The 20,761-nt window shown below is 45.7% G+C and overlaps 1 protein-coding gene across 1 annotated transcript in view; it reads right to left on the bottom strand.

Moving 5' to 3' along the window:
- Prag1 (PEAK1 related, kinase-activating pseudokinase 1) overlaps positions 1-20,526 on the bottom strand; it is a 49,528-nt gene extending 29,002 nt beyond the window's left edge. The window contains exons 1-2 of the mRNA XM_051169548.1: positions 20,050-20,526; positions 15,141-16,942 (exon numbers count right to left, since the gene is read on the bottom strand). Of these exons, the coding sequence (XP_051025505.1) occupies positions 15,141-16,942; positions 20,050-20,340 (2,093 nt within the window). The 5' untranslated portion in view covers positions 20,341-20,526. The remainder of the gene's footprint in view (positions 1-15,140; positions 16,943-20,049) is intronic.
- Positions 20,527-20,761: the final 235 nt, after the last annotated feature.

The following is a 20,761-nucleotide window of genomic DNA, read 5'->3' as shown; positions in this document are numbered from 1 at the left end:
TATCGGTTACTAGGTCGACAATCAAAATGCTGAAATTGGACAACAGAAGTTTGCAGGCATCTGCCCTGTTGCTACACTTTGCTGCTAAAGGACCCAACATTTGTTAAAGATGGATCCCTTGGGTTTCCAAGAAGCAGTCTTATATCACGAGGATGCGTTTTCTCACAGACATGTTAGGCTGCCAGGTTTACAGGTGAGATGGCAGATGGCTTGCAGCTCCCTGGAATGTGATTTCAGTGAAGACTGAAGACTGAGACAATGCAGCCGAGGAATAAATGGTGAATGCTGAAGAACTCAACAGCTAGACTCCATTGGCCAACCCACCACCCTTCATCTGCAATACAGTCCTCTAAGAACACTGTCCCAGCCTACAGCCTGCAAAGTCAGAAGGAAGCTTTATACTTCTGTTCACGCAAGACGAGCGGCTGGAGAGAAATGATGAAAGCAGTTTAAAAACTAAGCAAATGCAGGCCACAGAAGGGTACACCCATGCCCTGCCCTGTACATAGGCAGGGCCCTCGGGATCCCGTGAGAGAACAGCTATCCAAGCAGCCAATTAACGTCCTGAATGGGTTTCCCAGTCAACTCAAAGGGCACTGGTGTGGTAGCCTAACCTGAACACGGGTATTTCCCAATACTGTGTCTTGGGGAAAAAATATACTTAGTTTCTCCGTTTTAGCGTCCCATATTTAATGTAAAAGAACTATGTGTATCTCTAAAGATATGGGGAAGGATCAGGGGTTAGTATATACAAAACACTAAAAAGTGCATATATAAAGATCTAGTTGCATGGACAGACAGACAGATGACAATGACTTCAGCAACCTCCAGTACATGAAGCTGTTTCCTTGCCACTACCAAATCAGAAGGCTAGAGAGTTCGTTCTATCTTTAGGGTTTCATTATGGCAATCTAAGGCGGCAGTTAGCTCTGCTCTAACTTAACTAGAAAGAATTGATTTGTTCACCCTCCAGGCCTCATTTTGAACCTATGTGTTCAACATTTGGGTCCTTTATAATTTAGCTTCAGATCCAGATGGCAACACAGCCCCCAGCCAATCAGGCTGCTCGAGTCATCGCGCCCCCCAACCAATCAGGTTCCTCGACTCATTGCCTGGCTTTCGGTATAGGAAAACCTAGCCCTTATGGTATTGTTCTCTGTCTCCTTCGAATACCACAGGCTCCATAGGACTAGTTCTTTCCTTTCATACCACATGTTTATGAGGCAGCAAATACCTCCAAGGGTGACGCCACCAAGCCAAGAGTGAATTCTTGTCACTGTGTAAGTCACTGTACTTCTAGTGCTTTTTTTTTTTTTTTTTTTTTTTTTTTAATTTCGAGACAGGGTTTCTCTGTGTAGCCTTAGTTGTCCTGGACTCGCTTTTGTAGACCAGGCTGGCCTCGAACTCACAGCGATCCGCCTACCTCTGCCTCCCGAGCGCTAGACTTAATCTAGCTACTCTTACAACAATCCGTCTGTGAGGGGTACTTAGGCCTGATGGTAATATTTTTGTTTCTAAGCTCTTGGTTTCGGTGAGTGTGGTTTCAGAATTCTCACACTCTTGTTCTTAGTCGACACACAGTTCAAGTATGCATTCCTGACCCTGTGCCGGTAACCTGCTCTCTTTCTAAAGAAATCAGTGCATGTTTATAGTGTGCCGCACTTCTATTTCACATTCCCCCCTGCAACTTAGGAGGAAGCTGATAGGATGAACTGCTTCCCAATCTTCATGCTGGTCCAGTCTGTTACCCAAGAAGGATCAGAACTACTCACGGTAGTCTCTCCTCACACTCCCTGGTCCATTCCTCAACGCTCTCGTACCCCATCTCCCTACCCTCCACCTTGGCTACAACTTCCTCAGTATGCATTACCACAAATACCTGCCATCCTTGCCTCTGCCTAGTACAAAAAAAAAAAGGACAAACATGCATATAGAGCCACAAAATTAATTCATGCTAGGTCCCTAGGACTAATAGGAACTCCGGAAGCACAACAAATAGACAAAATAATCTTCTTAAAGTAGAATCATATTGGAATTCTCATGTTTCGTAATTAAAAAACTTACCACAACGCTATGGTAATTGAGACTGTGGTGCTTGTTTGAACTCATACACTAAGACCATGCTCAGCAAGGTGGCAAGCCCATCTGATGAAAAGGAACAGTCTTCCCAGCAAGTGGAGCTAGAACATGGGATGTGTGTGGGCCATAACTAATGAAAACTAAGCCAGCGTGGACCGAAGACCTAAATGGAAAGCCTAAAAGCGTCACGTCATTAGAAGGAAACGAACAGAGCTTCCTTCGTGACTCTGCATTTGGCAGTGACATCTGGGAACTGAACCCAGGGATGTGCAAAGGATACAATCAATTGGACTGCATTGACATGAAAGCCTTTCATACATCACGCTCAACATAGTGAAAAGGCAGCCCATTGGCTGGGATAAATACATTCACAAACACCACTTCTAATAAGGATTCCAGACGCGGCGCACACAGATTTCCACCACCCAGTAACTATGACAATAATAACAAGGACAGAAGTTTAAAATGGGGAACGGCCTTAAGTAGACATTCCTTCAAGGAAGTTTAGAATAGTTGGAAAGCACATGGAAGGATAATGTTTGCATCATTTATCATTAGCGAAATGCCAATCAAAATCACAGTGAGGAGAGCGCTACTATATAAAAACAAAACAAAGGATCCCTGGAAGTAACAAGTTTTGGGGAGGGTGTGGGGGAAATCTGAGCCCTCGTTTACCACTCGGGTAATAGTGGCACAGCAGTTATGAGACATCACTGTGTGGCAGCTCCTCAAAAACAATTTTTAAAAAATTAGATATAAAAAAAAATGACAGCGTTTTAAGTCCTGGCTATCCCCGAAAAATCAAAGGCAGCACACAAGAGATCACACACAAAGCAGCATTATTCACATTAGCTATAAAAATGGAAGCAATCCAAGTGTCCATTAACAGATGAATGGTCAAAGTACGGGGCAGCAGGATATTAAGCCTTTAAGAGAGAGTTCTGTCAAAGCAGAACACGGATGAAACTTGGAGATGCTGTGCCAAGTGCGACAGCCCATCACAAAAAGACATCTAGTGCATGACCCCACTTAGATGAAGCGCTATCTAGTGCAGAGCCTGAGACAGAAAATAAAATGGTGGCCGTCAGGGCCAGGGGAAAGGGAAAGTGGTGAATTACTGTTTGATGTGTAGTTTCAGTTTTTGCAAGATGAAAAGAATTCTGGAGATGGACTGTGCAACTACCTGCGTGCATAGTCAACTCTCAACCCACAAGTTCTGTTTCTGCAGACCCAGCCAGCCATGAAGAGACAGTATTGGAAGTAACCATGGTTTCTGTGGGGAGTATTCACACTTTGTTTCCTATCTTTGTTTTCCATGCAATCTGGTACAGCAACTATTTACAAGTCGTTTACAAGGTATGAGTTGTTTAAAAAACTCTAGAGATGATTTGGGGTGACTGGGAGGATTTGGATTGGTCCTATGCAAATGTTAAGTTACTTTATAAAAGGCCTGAGCATCCAGGAATGTCGGTACCCCTGAGAAGAGCTTGAATCCATCTCTTATGAATATTGGGTAAAGACTGTATTTACTACTCAGCTTTGCATGTAAAGATGGTTAAGACTGCAAACTCTACACTGGATGTAATTCACCACAGCTTAAAAAAAATCATGTAAAAAGATAAGACAGCTTTCCTTTGGCAGGGAGGGAAGCTGGGCCTGGTGGGGCAGACCTGTAATCCCAGAAAGTTGGGGGGCTAAGACCACAAGGTCAAGGCCAGCCTGTAACTTAGTAAAATCTTGTCTTCAGCTTTAACAGAGGCCTGGGCATGTAGTTCAGTGGTAGAGTGTGTGCCTAGCACGCATCAGGCCCTGGGGCACTTGCCAAAAAACCTTCTCACAGCCAGAGATATATGGTGTGCTACATTGTTGCTTTGCACCTGTGTTAGTTTATATTAACTGCGCTCTGTAGGGCATCCTTAGTCCTTCAACAATTTCACTCCAATTTTAGGTCTGTCCATGTTTTTGTACATATTTTTAGTTCACTGCTTTTGACTTTTGTTACGCAGTTCCACTTTGTACTCAAAGACACTTGGCTTACCTGTTTCTCTAGAGATAAATATCTGAGATTGTTCAAACTTCCTGCTACTATAAGCAATACTGCAATGGTTTTCCTTGTGTATGTCCCTTTATTAACCCCTGTGTATATGTCTAAAAAAATGAAGATTATGTGGATATGGTGTATTCTGATAGTTAATTTTATGATAATATCATATATTATTTGCACAAACAAAACAAAACAAAACAAAACCCTCTTCAGCCTCAATTTTCATCAGTACGGTGTGGATAGTTTTATTGTTTTCCCTCTCTTTGCCAACACTTGGTAATACCTGGGGTATAAATCTGGTGGATGCCAGCCCAGCTTGCTGCTTCTCAATCTTATTTTCCTTCATTGCAGTTGCCATGATTTCCTATCCTTGTGTGTGCGCGTGTGCGTGCACGCGCGCCTGCGCGCCCATGTGCATGTGTGCTCTTATACATATATGTAGGTGCAGGAGTGCTGTGCTGTGCCTGCTGAGGCTTGAGACCTTGGGTCTCAGTCCTGGCTTTCTATTTTGATTGGGACTTTGCTGTTTCTGCTTCCCACCATGTCCCGTTAGGGATGCTGGGATTCCACGTGCAAGTTGTAGCATCTGGCTCTGTCAGTTCTGGGGCTCTGAGCTCAAGTCCTCCTACTAGTGCTGCACATGCTTTAACCACCGAGTCGACTTTCCACCCTCTTTGTTTGAAACCCAATAAGATTACATAACTTATTGCCCCATATAGTTTGGGTTTTGTGGTCTCTTGCCCACTTAGCTACTCGTCTCCCTGTTTTGTCCCAGGTGCACTACGGCCATCTGAGAATCCCTTTGCATCAGTCATCTCAGGCTTTTGTCACCTTTCCATCTCTTCCTCAGTGGTTCCCTGCTTCTGGAGTCCTCCATTCAGTAGAACCCTCCAAGTTTTGTTACAGCTCACATTTTAGGGAGGAATATATATATAATTTTTGTTTTAATTTACCTTTTGGTAAATTACCTTTTGGTTTTCTCCTTCATGCTGTCATTGTTCCACCTGCAGCCCATCTTCATGCACGATGATATAAAGCAGGGTTAGTATGATTTTATTTTCACGGTTTGCTAAAATCATCTAACAGACAATCCAGACTCTCCCCACTGATGAATGGTCCAGGGGCCATTCATACCCAGTCCTCACTGTGTAGGGGTGAAAAAAATATCAATCTAAGAGAAGTCTCGGGCCCTGGCCTCTAAGGGCCTGTTGTACTATATGTGAAAGGCACTCAGACTCTTTCTTTACACTTTTGAAGGAAATGTGGACAGGCTTTGAGAGTATTAGGAGCAGTAGATCGAGGGTATACCTTCAGAATTTACTTTATAGAAAATTTCCCTATTGTAAAACTTGGAAGTGACATGAATAGATAGAAGACATAAAAAAAAAAAAGTGAGACTAGGGGAATAGCTTAGCCAGTGAAGTGCTTTCTGTGCAAACATGAAGGCTCAGGCTCAATCCTTAACACCCACATAAAAAGTTAGGACTAGAAACAATTAATTATCCCAGAACTGGGGAGGTGGAGGCAGGTACATGTGTGGGGCTTATTGGCCAGCTGGCCTGGACCATAACTAGCAAGTCTCAGGTTCCAGCAAGAGATCTTATCTGAAACAAAATAGAGTTTATGATTCCAAAGAAAAAGACCACCCAAGGTTGACCTTTGGCCTCCAATACATATGCACACATGTGCAACATCTCCCTAAATATCCACACAAAAGAAAGAAGGAGTGAAGGAAGGAAGAAAGGAGGAAGGGAGAAGGGAAAGTATTCATGCTTTCTTCCTTACTGTGGGCAGACACTAGGAATGCAGCTCAAGGAAAGAAAGGTTTATTTTTGGCTCATGTTTGAGACATGGTCCATCGTAATGGGCAAAGCATGGCAGCAGGCAGCTCTGTGGCAGCAGGTGCAAGGGGCATTTGGTTATACCCATGGGCAACCAGGAGCAGAGAAAGGGCACAGGAAATAGAATGGGCCTATAAATCTCAAGGCCCCTAGTGACCTTGATTTAGACATCTTCTTTGATTTAGACATCTTCTTCTTCTTCTTCTTCTTAAATGTTACTCCTACAGAAATGACCAGGGACAAAGTATTCAAATACATCTGGACATTCTCTGCCCAAGCCATAACACCAAGTAAATGCTACACACTGGCACACAGCTGCCCTGTTCTTCTATCAACTCTTATAGATGTGCCCTGTCCTCAGCTGAGTTTCTTTATATAAAAGATGATCTATGTTATTACCAGTATATATTAGAGGAAAAAACCCACAGCTTTGTTCTGTTTATCTGGCTCAAATGTATACTAGTTCATTTCCACACTCAGACCAACCCTCCACAGTATCCTGACAGTTCCTGTATCTGCTCCAGTTTTGGACATAGAAAGCCAAACAAGGAAAGGGATGAACACACACTGCTTGACAGATTCAAAGACTGGAAAAATGAATTTAAGGTCTATAAAGAGAAGTGCTACCTTAAGAAATAGGTAGTAATTTAGTGAGAAATGTTCTTTACTACAGCAGAGTTCACGGAGTATCCTAATCAGTCACTGAGACTAAGCAGGACATCTTGACATTACAGTCTGAAATCAAAGACTACATGTTCTGCTAACACACGGCTTAGAAACTTTAGGCTAGACAGAATACAGACCTCATCCCCCAACTAAAGGAAATATTGAATTCCTAAGTTAACACAGAGAATGGTTATTGACCACCAGCCTTTTTGCATCTTAGATGGTAAATTTTAGGTTCTAATGCTGATTTCACAAATAACTAGCACGTATGTCAGAACTTCCATCCCTGTATACCCTGCAGACACTACTACTCAATTGCGGCAAATTTTCTCACAGCCTAGGTCCTCACATAGAGCCCTGGGAAAATATTCTAACCAATCTTGAGTTGGTATAGAACACCCTGGCTCAAGGACATTGAGCAACAAAAGCTTACTTGTACTTTGACCTACACATTTTAGTAAGAATTATTTTAAATGACTGACTGCTTTTAAAATTCCAGAGTCTTAAAGAACCGATCCAGAGGCAGACTGGAAAGCAGTGATGCTGAAATGGACATTTGCTGAAAGGCAGATGATCAGGACTGCAATTATGTGATAAGATCATTGCATCAACAGATCTTCATAAAGACATTCAGACTGTTAAGTTTGAGAACATTTGGACCGTTAAGTTTATGGGCTTGATAATTGTTTCTGTTGTAATAGTTAAATTGTGTACAATTTTTAGCTTAAGCAGAAAGAGGGAAGATGACTTGAGGAATTTTAATCCAGCAACATGGCTGCTCTGGCAAAGGAACACATCCAAACACCTTTTAGGTCTATGTGATCCGGCTGGAATGCAGACATGCCCTAGATTATAGTATGATCTGGCTGGAATACAGATACATCCTCAGTACATATTTTTAATGACAAATAATGAAGGTAGGTTTAGTTTGTAGAAGGAAGCAGCCATATTTGAAAGTGCTATCTAACTGAGGGGCAGACAAAGTGACAAATCAGAGAAAGAATAGGCAGAATGAGTCAGAGATAGGATACGCCCAACTCTCATGAGAACAGGACAGGAAAGGGAATCTGCTTCAGAGGAGTCAGAGACTTGAATTCAGGCCAGCCTGGACTACAAAGCAAGTTCAGGATAGCCAAGGCTATACAGAGAAATGCTGTCTTGAAAAAACCAGGGGGAAAAAGTTTCAAAAACAGCTGGGTGGTGGTAGTGACAGTGGCTCATGCTTTTAATCCCAGTAACCAGGAGCAGAGACAAGTGGATCTCTGTGAATTTGAGGTCAACCTGGTCTGCAGACCTACTTCTAGGACAATCAGGGCTACACAGAGAAACCCTGTCTTGAAAATGAAAACACAAAACAAAGCAAAAACACTTAGGTGACTGAGTAGGAAAGGCAAAAGCCAGACTGCACATAAGCCAATGAGTCATTGGACAGTGACAGAAAAAATAACCAGCTGAAGATTAATGTCTGAGTAAAAAGAGAAGTCTACTGGACTAAGGAGATGGCTCACCAGGTAACATTTGCTGGCCAAGAATGAAGACCTGGCTTGGGATCCCCAGCATCCACCTACAAAACTGGACACTGGGGCACAGGCCTGTGACACCAGTGCTGGGGAAACAAGTGGGATGGTGTATGTGGGTAGGGAGGCTTCTTGATGGCCAATGTAAGCAGAAATGGCGAGCTTCGGGTTCAGTGACAGCCTGTCTCAAAAGCTGAGGTGGAGAAGCGACTAAGATAGATGTCAGCCTCTGGCCTCTATGTGCACCCTCATGGAGCTACATGTGTACAGACAGACACAGGTAGACAGACAGACAGAGAGACAAAGAGAGAAGAAATAAAACATAAGCAAAAGTCTTTTTTTTAAAAAATAGCCTTCAGTGTGGAGGCTTCTCTTGTCACCCAGTTAAGAACAAATGTGTGTAAGAGTCTGCCTGCCAGGAAAGCATGGAAAATAAGTAATCTAGGGCACTGGGCTTAAGGTAGTTGAAGCAAGGACTTTTATAAAGTTGCATGGGGAAAACTGTGAAGATGCTTAACAGCAAACATTTCTTGGGATCTGCCCAAAGCCCTTAGAAACAAATGCTGAATGGTTTCAACACAGAGACTGAAGAACTTTAAAATCAGAAATGTATTTGCTGCCTGCACAGAGGACATCAAGGACTCTCTGTAGCTCATCCGCCAACCATGAGAGAAGGAATTATAGCTAATCAAATCAACAATCCCACATTATAAAACATGCCTTGGGACACTAACAGAAAACGGCCTACCAGGGGGTTACTTTGATGCCACCGAAGCAGTGAGGCCACCCCAGCAACCAAGACCCATTGGTTACTGGACGCAGACAGAAAGGGCTCTCTATAATACAGCCTCAATCTGTGTTTCCCAACCTCCCTCAGAAAGCTCAGAGAAGCTACATCAGAATTCTTGTAATTCATCACTGGGAAAAGAAAATTCTAGATGACTACCACATAAAAGGAGCTTTCTTATGGTAAGAGGGGACCGGCTCCACACACCTGCTCAGCTTAAAAAAAAGCTAAGTATCAGAGGCCATTTGCAAGACTGAAATGTACAATCACTGGAGAGTAATTAATCCAAGAAAGAATGCATTGTGCCTCACTGTGTTTGCCCACCTTTTAGCATGAACAATTATTAACCTCAGCTTATTTAACTCAAGGTGGCAACATTCCAGGGAATTACAATGGGTGTGCAGTGAAAAGTCAGACAAAAAGTTGTTGAATCCATACTGTGCTACTGCCTTCTTTAAAACTAAAAATTCTGTCTGGGCAATGGTGGCACATGCCTTTAATCCCAGCATTCGGGAGGCAGAGGCAAGTGGATTTCAGAGTTTGAGGCCAGCCTGGTCCATAGAGTGAGTTCCAGGACAGCCAAGGCTACACAGAACTCCTGACTCAAAACAAAAAACAAAAACCAAAAAAAGTAAGTAAGTAAGTAAGTAAGTACATACAATTCTGGGCTGGTGAGATGGCTTAGTGGGTAAAGGCATTTACGTAGGTCTGGTAACCTGAGTTCTACGCCCAGAACCCACAAGCTGTGGAACTGATTCCACAGAGCTATTCTCTGACCTTTACACACATGGCATGGCACACATGCCCACACACATCATACACAGCAATCATTTTTTAATGTTTATTTACTTAATTGTATGAGCACATGTGCGGGCCCAAGCGTATCAGGTACACCATGTGCATGGAAGTCAGAAGAGGCCGTTGTATCCTCCGTCACTGGAGTGGGTGCAAGCAACTGAACCTGGGTCTTTTCCAAGAGCAATAAACACTCTTAACTATGAGCCCACCCGTCCTTCCCCCTAATCACATTTTTTAGTAGATTCCACACTGACTATGTACTATGTATCCAGCTCTGTGCTAAAGAATGTGAGTGAAATTCAAAGCAAGGACTTGTGCAACATAATCCACGCACTCTCTGGACTTCACAGTCTCTTGAAGAGATGAAAACACAGGTCAAGTTCTAATACAACTCAAGACACACTCTGCTCCCCTCCCCAAGTGAGGCATAGACAGAGCTCAGGGCTACCAAGAAGATCTAGGCTCAGGATACTTCATATCCCGAGCTATTTGCTTCTTTAGCCAACTTCTCTTGAGCACCTATTATGTGTCAAGTAAGAAGGTAAACACTTTTCTGGAAAAATGAAATCAGCAGGGCACAAAGGAGGCCAGAGCTCCATGCCTGCTGCCCACTGAGCTGAGTTCACGGTCCTGTTACTGAACAGAGCCCAGGCTATGGTGAAGCCCCAGATCTCCGAGAAACAGTCTCATCAAAGGAAGTCAAAGCAGGAGTGAGCCTTTGGTGGTCATCCCGCACACCTGCTCATTTGATTCATACTGATGCAATCAATCTTCAGAGCCTATGAGAAAAAAATCCCTATTGCTGGACTTTTAGCATCTAGCACACAGCCCAAGAAAAAGTAGGTTATTAGTAGATGTCCAGTGAGTCAAAGAATCTCTTACTCCTTGGCATCATCAAGGAGATGTGCCCAAAATTGCATAGCAGTTCTTTAAAAGTTATATTACACACACACACACACACACACACACACACACACCAAGTCAGCAATTGTTAAAAAGTTATAGGACAAGAAGACAGGATTTTTTTTTTCCCGAGACAGGGTTTCTCTGTGTAGCCTTAGCTGTCTTGGACTTACTTTGTAGACTGTGCTGTCCTCGAACTCACAGAGATCCGCCTGCCTCTCCCTCCTCAGTGCTGGGATTAAAGGCATGTGCTACCACGCCCGGCAATAGGAATTAATTTTAATACTTCCTGTTTATGGCATTATGAGATGCCCACTTTCCAGATTCTGTCTACACGCTCATGGGAAGAGGCCAACTGCTGCCTTTCCTATGGCATAGAAGAGTACAAACTTCATTGTTGACACATGGGCCTGGCTCCATTTGTTAAGCTGTGTGGAGGGTGTGCAGTTTCTCCCATGGAATATGCCCTGTATACGTCCTCCCTACACCAACTCCACCTCTTATTTAAACATGGTCAGAAAAGCTACACATGGCTATAGAGAAGACTCTCTATGCATGGTGATTCCCAATACAAACTGACTTTTCGAATTGCCACCCAGATACGCCCATGGAGTCTCGAGACGCCCTATGCACTGGTGTCACCCCCTATGGGCCCCTACAATCTGAAGCGGAGCTGAAATAGTGTTAGACGCTTTAATCAGATTGGATATGGAGGTTGAAGACAAATGGCCACCTCACTCATTCTCAGCCCATCCTGCATGAATCACGCTGCGTGACCATGTTTTGGAGAGACCACACAATAAAGACGTGTCAGTTCCTCTTGCTAGCAAAGTGGCTGCCTTTGTGGATAGCAAAGAACTCTGCTGATGACACTGTCCCTCCAACACAGGAGGGGTCTGAACAAGGAACAGCCTCACTTCCCAGCATCCCAATCCACCATATAGTGGATTACATCAAAAATGGGCAACATCCAAATGAAAATCTCTCCCACTTTCATGGGGAAACTTTTCTTTGGATTAGCCTTACCTGGACCCAGACCACAAAGAAACATAAACCCACCTGTCTTCGTATTCCTCCATCAAAGCTACCTCTGAGCCTAGGCCTACCATTCTACTATAGAAATCTCTTTGTGAACTACTTGGATGCTACCTTAACAGGACAAGTCGCTTTCTACTGGCCTTGTCACTCAAAAGTCATAAGTCACATCAAACTAGATTTGTATCTGCCCAGAAACAAAAGGCAGAAAGCAGTTGGCTTCTTGTGTGTCTTAATTGTTTTCCCAGGTGCTGCTGCTTGAAGGTGAAGTGTTCGTGCCCGCGACAGCAGCCCACGTTTCTTGCCTGCAGTTCTTTGTTCTCTAGCCAACAGTACTTGTCAGCCCTTATCTTATAATCCTGCCCTGAACTGGGACAAAGTGACCGAGAAACCTGGTAAGGTCCATCATCCTAAGCTGTGTGAGTTTGTGGATGTAGGCAGTTGCCTTGGCAGCAGTCAGTTAAAAAAAAAAAAAAAAAAAAAAATCCAGACTTAACCTTGCCTTCCCATGAGGAGGAGACACAAGAAGGCACATTAAGTAGGCTTGGAGAGCCCGTCTTGTAAGACATTACAGCAAGAGATTAAATAACAGAGAAATCTACTCACTGAACACTCAATATAGGACCTTACAAAGGCAAACCACTCCCCTTCAGATTAGGGGCCAGGAAGCAGGTGAAGCCATCTCTGTTTCTCTATACTATGTAAGCAGAGTATAACACCAGTCCTGCACGAAGCAACCTTTGTCTAGGTGCTAAGGCATACATAACACGCATAACGAAACTGATCTTTAAAAACAAAGCCTGGCTCTATGCATGGAAATCAGATTAACCTTCTGTGTTGCCTGCAGATGCTCCACAATTTCCATCTTGGGAAACTGATATCATCTTCCATAATTACTTACGTGTCCCATGACTGGTTGTGACTCAGCTGGGGCTGTGTGGCCCCTAACATTCTCATTTGCCTGCAACTTGACTTGGGAGATCAGAATACTTTGGGGTTCTTGGCAGTCTTTTCCTTAACAGAATGCAACATGTACTGAGTTCTAGACTACAAGGCCAGTTTACAGTCCTAAGCCCGCCCTTTGTCTAGTCACAGGGTACAAGTAAAGATTCAAAAGACAATGCCAGCAGCATACAAATGAACTAGCTTGTCTTACTGTAAATTGAATGCCATGGTTTTTGGGTTCTTTTGTCTGCTTGCTTGTTTGTTTGTTCCTGAAGAAACGGAACCAGATCCCACCTTATCTGAGTTACATATATAACCCAAAGGTTTGTCATAGCATATTGGACCAAGGGTTTCTGAATTCACCCTAGATGCTAATTAAAACCCTTCCTGAGTCGTGTTGCTATGGTTACCAAGATTTCTCCAAGTCCCATGACTCTTAAGTAAGAAGTTTCGGTTACTTTTCTAAGACTTGGGTGGTGTTCCCTCGACTGGATCAGACTGATTCCTACAAGATAGGGGTGCCACTGTCACATAGCATCTCTGCCTGAATAGTAACTAACATCCTCCATGAACTCCGTTCATTTCATTTCGAATAATTAGGTTGGTGCCCGATCTGGCTTACCTACTAAAGGAGCTCCCTGCTAAGCCTGAACACCTCCAGGAACTAATATGGTAGGAGAGAACTGACTCCTGAAAACTGTCCTCTGACCACAACTCATGTGTGTGTGTGCACGGGCACACACACACACACACACACACAAGCAGAAGCATCCCATCCGGGAGACTCAAGGATGTGCCTTACCCAGAACAGGATGTTGGTTCTGTGACGTTGAACCTGGGGCTTCACCAGCACCTAGGACGGAGGCATACAGGCACCACTGTACTGTTTTGTTCTCACACCCTGCGCTGTTCCTATGTGCCTGAATGTGTGCTGTGAGGTTAGATAGGAGCTGAGCTACAAGTTCTGGATAAACTGTCAGGGACAGCTTTAACCTTAGGTCGATTTCTTCAGCTCTCAATACCTTTTGTCACCTGTGGACTGCGGCTGGTCTCTCCTGCTATTCTAAGAATCAAATGAGTTATCAGGTCTAACCTCTGAAAAACCCATGCTTCTCCCATAGTAAGTACCTTATAGTGTGAATTTAGTTACTGAATCCATTCATTCTTTCAGGTAGTTCAAACCACAGCCAGGGGACCAGACAGAGTCTGCAATCAGCTAAGGCTCTGGTAGGTGTCCATGCTGCCTGGAGGGTAGCCAATGGAATAGCAGAACAGAGAGAGCAGTGGTCCTGAGAACAAGGCCGTGTTAGATCACATCACTGCCGAAAACGCCTTGATGTTCAAAGGCAAGGGTGGCAGCGGCTTCTCTCTGTGGTCAATTCCCTTGCTTCCCACAGCAACCTAGAGGTGGCTGCTCAAACAGAACACTGGCAGCAACAGGACTAGAGAGACCATTTGGAAAGCCTGGCTTTTTGTAACAGCAGGTTATCCCGCTCTTGATCAAAATCAGTTTTGCTTTCACCAAAACGGGGGAAAAATCCCCCAGAATTTAAATTCCATTCACACAGTTCAATAGCTTAGAAAAGACATCTATTTCCCTGGAGCCTTTGAAAGGAGCATTAAACCGGCAGTAGAATAGCAAGGCAATGGAGAAAGCTGTGAACTTCAGCAGGCTGACACCAAACTGTACTCTTTTCTTCTCCCTTTAAAAATGCACATCAGAGATGCTTAGCTGTGCACAATACATCCTTAAAAAAAAAAAGGGTTTTGACCCCTAAGGCCTAATACAGCAGTAATAGTTTATTGTACGCTTGCTTGCTTTACCTACCTAAGCTGTAGAACCTAAGCCCTCTTTTCTATGTTGTGACAGATGAGGCTTTAGAGTTTTTTTTCCCCAGAAAACACTGCAGGAGATAAATACTCTGAGCCCTGGGGTGAGGGGCAGAAATTAAAAAAACAAAAAACAAAACAAAACAAAACAACAACAACAACAACAACAACAACAACAAAACGTGGTAAAAGGAGCAACAACTTGCTAGGGCTGTTTTGTTTGCTCCTGTAATGCTGGGGATCCAATCCCACACCTCACCCAGACAAAGCATGGACTCTAACACTGAACTTGTGTACACCCCAGATTTTTTTAAAGGGCGCTAGACATCACCCGTGAGGCCTTGCATCGGCTAGGCAAGTGCTCTGCCCCTGAGCTCTATCCCCAAGTCCCCCGGGGGCTTCTTTGCTTTTCATTCCAAAGAACCAGTCGACACACCACTCCCAGGTTTGTTTGCAGAGCACACAGACAAGGGACAAGAGTCCCTACTTTCCCAAGGCTGATCTGGAGCTCTGGGAAATTTACATAACGCACAATGGCCTTTGGGCAGACACTGGTGCCTGGCAGGCAGCACTCCAGAATGGGCCTCAGGCTTTTCCTGAGAGGCAGCAAAAGCAAAGGTTTCTGGGAAAGGCCCCACAGACTGGCATTTTTTTTTCGTTATGACTCTTTCCACACAAGCCGGTATGGTACTCACCTTGACTTTGGAGGTGGAGGAGGAGGGGAGAATGCCTCCATCCTGCCTCTATCCTTGGGGAACTCAAAGGCAAAGGAAGCCGATTTGCTCATGCCAGTGCTGGTTTTGTTGTTCTGCGTGGAGGAGCCATCACTGGGGTGGAGACGGTGCCAGGTAGAGGAGTTTGAGTGGTCTGTGGTACCATTTTCCACCTCTCTACCCCAACTTTGACTCAACATGTCCTGTCCCACCTCTTCCTCTTCCTCTATCCGGCACTGGCGGCTCCAAGCACCAGTCTGGTATCTTGGCCGCCTTTGGTCCAAAGCTGAAGAGGCAGTGGCTGGTGGGGGACACTTGGCAGGGTCACTGGGGGCAACACCGTTGGTCTGGCAGGAAGAGGGTAGGTTAGCAGGGACTCTAGACGAAAGCTGGGGTCCAACGCTGCCACCACCAGTGCTTCCATCGCTCTGGTCGGCCAAAGAGGAGGCTGCCGGCGACACTGGGGAACCCCCGGGACTGCTTTTCGACAGCTTTGGGGGAATGGCGGGCTTCTCTTTGGGCGTGTTTTCAGTCACATTATGTGGACGGCTCTCCCTTGAGCTTAGCCCCTGCACAACCAAAGGCTCCTCTTCACCAGCCTCTAAGTCCTGGTTCGAAGGCCCACGTGGCCACTGGACCCCCACTGCAGAGTCAGGGCTGCTCAGGTAAATAGTCCTGTGATCCTCTTCTGGGTGGGCAGCAATGACAGTAATGGTGGTTGACACCTGAGGAGCCATGTTTGGGCCTTCCCTGTCCTGGTTCCAGCCAGAGGATGTCTTCTGTACCCGGGTATCACCTGTGCATACCTGGCCCTGGCTGTGGCCAGCTGCTGCTACCTGGTCTGCCTTGGTCTCAGGCCTCGACGGGACCAGAAGCGCCTTCTTCCTCTTGGTACTTTCAGCATAGATGGGTTCGGGCTGCGGAGCCTCCCTAGGAAGGGTTGGGGGCTGGAATTCCACAGCTTGGCCCACACATTTGGCGGAGGTGATTACGTGGCACCCAGAGTCCTGCGACTTCCCCAAGGCTGGGTCCTTCACAAGAGAGCAGTAGTCATTTTCGAGGTGGGGAGCAAAAGGGCTGCTGGCACCGCTGCTGCCACTGCCACAGGACAGGCCATCTGAAGAGCTGGTGGCCTCAGAGTTAAGGGATGGCTTCTTGGGGCCCAGGCGGGGTGGGTTTGCTGTGGATCCCTGGCCACAGCAGTCTCTGGGGAAGTTCACGACCCGCTTTTCCTCTTCTGTTGGTCTTTTACAAGTTCCCTGCTCCCAGCACATGGGGGAGCAGTCCCCTCCGCGTCTGCCAGAGCCCTCCGCGCTATGCACAGCATTCTTGGATTCTGGACAACAGTCCAGAATGGAACAGTACTCTCCACCTTCGCTGTCTCCTGAGGGTGAGCACCTTTGGTCACTGTCATCCTCTGAGGGCAGAGACTCCCGTAGGGGCTGTGGAGAAGGGCAGGGCCTGGGGCCCTTGGGACAGCTGGGTGTCATCCCTGAGAAGGCAGCTAGCTTCTGGCGGAAGCTCTCCTGAGCTGAGGGCAGCTCTTGCCTCCCAGCCTTCTCTTCCTGGAAGCTCACTGGTGGAAAGGCAGTGTTCCTGTCCATTCGGGCCTCTAGGTTGTGCAGTCCGACCATGGTAAAAGCTGGGGGGCAGTGAGAGTTGCCCTCTGTGCAAGCAAGCGGGCCTGCAGGCTTCTGCAGTCCTCTGAAACTGCCTAGGTAAACTATTGGCCCATCTTCCTGTTTCTGAAGCGGGAGCTTACCAGGACCTCGTCTCCAGTTGACCTACACAGCCCCAGGGTTAAAAAAAAAAAAAAAAAAAGACAACAACACATGTTACACTTTATCAGGGAAGAGAGAGAGAAAGTAAGAAGCAGGTTGATGACATTGTCACCTGTCTCAAACAGCATGCAGGTCCACACCAGTGTGCAGGTTCATCCAGGCATGCAGGCTTATCCCAGTAGGGTTTGACTTCCCCAATGTTACGATCACAGTTGGGGCACCCAGCAAACCATCTTTCTTCCTAGATGCTGAGCTACACATCCCACCCAGAGATTGTAATGCTTTTGGCTTATGTCTGTCAGGTAAGAAAAATCAACACCACAACTGCTGGGTGAAGCCATTCCCCGAACCCCCCACCCCCGATTTGGAAAATAGTTTGAAATTCTGTTCAGTGTTCCCTTTTGCCGACTGGTCACTCCATAACCCTGAAGAAACAGGCCATAACAACTTTTTATATTCTTTTCTTCCTTAAAAAATTATTTGATTATTTTTATATGTATGCATGTTCGGGCTGCATGTATTTGTAAGCACCACATATGCGCCTGGTATCCCAAGAGGACGGAAGAAGGCATCAGCTGTCCTGGAATTGGAGTCATAATCTGTTGTGAGTGCACATGTGGGGTGCTGGGAATCAAGCCTCGGTCCTCTGGAAGAGCAGCCATCTCTCCAGGCCCCCTGTATGACTTTTCAAAGCATTTCATATGAGAAGCAGGTGCAAGTCAGGGGGCAAAGGGATGGTTTCTGAACTGGGACCAGGCTTCCTGGCTTTTGATCATCTTTTCTTTGAGCTTCCAGTTTACAGCAGTCACCTCGGCTCCCACCTGCTTAAGTGGCTGGACGGAGTTGCACAACAAAGACAAAGATGTGGCCTTATCTTTCCCATTGATGGTTACTTTCCCCCTTTTTCCTTCTCTTTTTACCCACTCCCATTAGTTTAGATAGCCGCAATGCTCGCCCTGAGGGCTTGCACGGGCCTCCTGACCCAGCAGCAGGCTCTGAACACAAGGAGTCACAGGCTTATATAGGTGAAAGTTGAAGGTGTCAAGACTGGCTGAGAGAATGGGTGTAACCAGCTGAGGGGCAAACGGAACAGCTCTCAAAAGGACAGGGAGGTTGCTGCCACCACAGGAAATGCCTCTCTTCATATAAGCCTCTCTTGGTTTAACACTGACCTTTGTTTTCCCATGCACTCACACACCCTTCCTGGTCCACGTATCACGTTGGCTGAGGAAATCCAGGACACTAGAAGAGGTCACTGTGGAACAAGAATTCTTAGAATGGCTCAGGCATATGGTCTCAGAGACACGTCCACAGACAGCAGCCTCCGGCAGCCCTGGCCCACACACCCTCTCCATAATTATACCTTTCTATGGGCTTCTTTTTGGAAGAAGAAGAAAGGTCTAAACTCTAGGAGTATAAAGGTTTAGTGGTTCTAGAGAAAGCTGGCAGAACCTACACTTCAAAACTAGATGTATGAGGGCTGGGGAGTTAGAGGGCTGTATGGGAAAGCGCTTACAAGGCCAGCATGCACACCACCTACAGACGCCCTGAGCTCTAGTCAGAGGCTAGGTGTGATGTTACAAACCCGGAACCCCAGTGCTGGGGGAGTGGGCAGAGACAAGCCGATGCTGGAGCTCGCTGGCCAGCCAATCTAGCAGAGAAACACCGGGCTCCTTGAAAGAAAGTAGAAGGGGCTGGAGTGATTTTTCTATTTAGTAATTATAAAGCAGTAAGATGTGAGGTAATAAAGGTGTAAGAGGGCACCAGATGCCCAGGGTTTGGCACCAATTTTTTATTTGTTTCGGCACCAATGTTATGTTTAAAGAATAATGCAGTAAGGTATAAGGTGATAAGATATAAGACGGTACCAGGCAGCAGATGTTATGTTGTAGAGGAGTTTATTAAATGAGCATGGGGGGAGGGGGAGGAAAAGGGGGAAGGGTATGAGAGACAGAGAGAGAGAGAGAGAGAGAGAGAAAGAGAGAGAGAAAGTAGAGAGGAGGGGTAGAGGAGGAAGGGAGGGGGGGAGGGAGAGTGTGTGTGTGACCACGGGGAAGGTCTGTCCTTTTATATGGCCCTGGGGGGGGTCATGCCCCTGTGGCAGGTAAGCTGACAGCACAAGTAGGCAGACTGAAGCAGAATCCTAACAGTGATGGCTTAGCAGATAAGGGCACATGCTCTTCCAGAGGACCTAGGTTCAATTCCCAGGGCTTACAACCATCTGTAATTCCAGTTCCAGGGGATCTGAAACTCTTTTCATGCCTTTGTAGGCACCAGGCATGCACGTGGTGAACATAAATGCAAGCAAAATATTCATACACATAAAATAGAAATAAACAAATGAATAAAACAAGATTGAGGAAGAAACCCTAATGGACGTCTCGCATTCACACAGGTACATGCATACACCACATACACAGACACACACACACACACACACACACACACACACACACACACACGTACACAAGCACACACGTACAAATTAAAAAGAAAACTACAAGCCTAAACATTGGCTGAGTAACAAATCATTATTACAAGGAACCGATGATAATATTTTACATGTGACTGTGCATGGTGTTTATATATTTTTAAGCCTTTATCTTTTAAACGTATGTGCTTATGATTTCCTTTACTATGAACAGGGACCAGAAGTGGATGGAGAGAGTGATGAGACAATAGTGGCCATGGGTCCATGGTCGCAGAAGCTCATGTGAAAGGCTGCTGCGTGGATTGGTAGTCACTGTACAATGACTGTTGCTTCTGTAAACATCTAAAGTTACAGCCAATAATGTCAAGCTTTTGTTTTTCTTTGTTTTTTTTTTGTTTTTTTTTTTTTTTCTCCTCTCTCTTTGGTATGTGTTCAAATCAGAAGACAATGTTGATGTAGTGGACTAACTAATATTAGCCTAGAGGTAGAAATAGAAAGGTAGATGATGGGAATAGCCAAATAGCAGCTGTCAGGGAATGACGACCTCAGGGCAAGCCAGGAGGTAGCTACCCTGCAGGATTCTTGCTCCACCAGCCCTCCCTGGCTGCCAGGCAGCCACCGTGTATTAGTGTAGGAACAGCCGCTTTAAAAAATCTCAGCTAGCTTAGTCAAGCCTCACCTTTGGGACTTCAGCACCCAGGCTGGCCTCGGTCCACAAGTCGGATGTCTCAGAACTCATCATGGTGGGCTTTACAGCAATGGTGGGCTTTGAGTAGGCCAAGCCATTCACACCTTCCTCTTCCAGGCGACAGTTCTCAGGCCTGGCAGGCAGGCGAGTTATGGTGGGTAGGCTGCTTGCTCTAGCCTTGGGATGGCCAGCTGTTAGCTGGTGGTCACTCCGCAAGCAGAAGCAGTTCTTGCAAGATCCAGGTTTCCAGATGTGCTCCACAAAGTCACTGCACGCAGACATTTTCGGGCTCTCAGGGGTTCAGTCGAACGGTCTGGAGCACTGTGAGCCGATAGGTTGCAAGTTCATCTTGGGCCTGGCTCTCTGGGGTGCTCTGGCAGGAGGCAGAGATGGGTTCCAGATCAGCTCCCTGGAAGGCAGATCATCGCCAGATTAGGAAGCTGCCCCACAATGAGACAGTGCACATTAGCAATAAGAGCCTATTATAAAACTGGAGATGAGGAAGAAGGAAGTTAAGACACAAAGATGGCCAAAGGGGAACAGTCCTTTTATTCTGGGGCCAGTGCTCAGCCATCACGAGCTCTTTGATATCATTAATAATCCTTAGTCGGACAGCTTTATCAGATATTGTACAAGCAAATATTGCCCCCTTTTTCTCAAACAGGAGGCATAAAAGGTATTCCAGGACCCTGGGAAAAGGCTC

Source organism: Acomys russatus, chromosome 27 (assembly GCF_903995435.1).
Source record: "Acomys russatus chromosome 27, mAcoRus1.1, whole genome shotgun sequence".
NCBI classification, from domain to species: Eukaryota; Metazoa; Chordata; class Mammalia; order Rodentia; family Muridae; genus Acomys; species Acomys russatus.
Note: the sequence above shows the minus strand (reverse complement) of the source record. Positions and strands in the feature narration are given on the sequence as shown.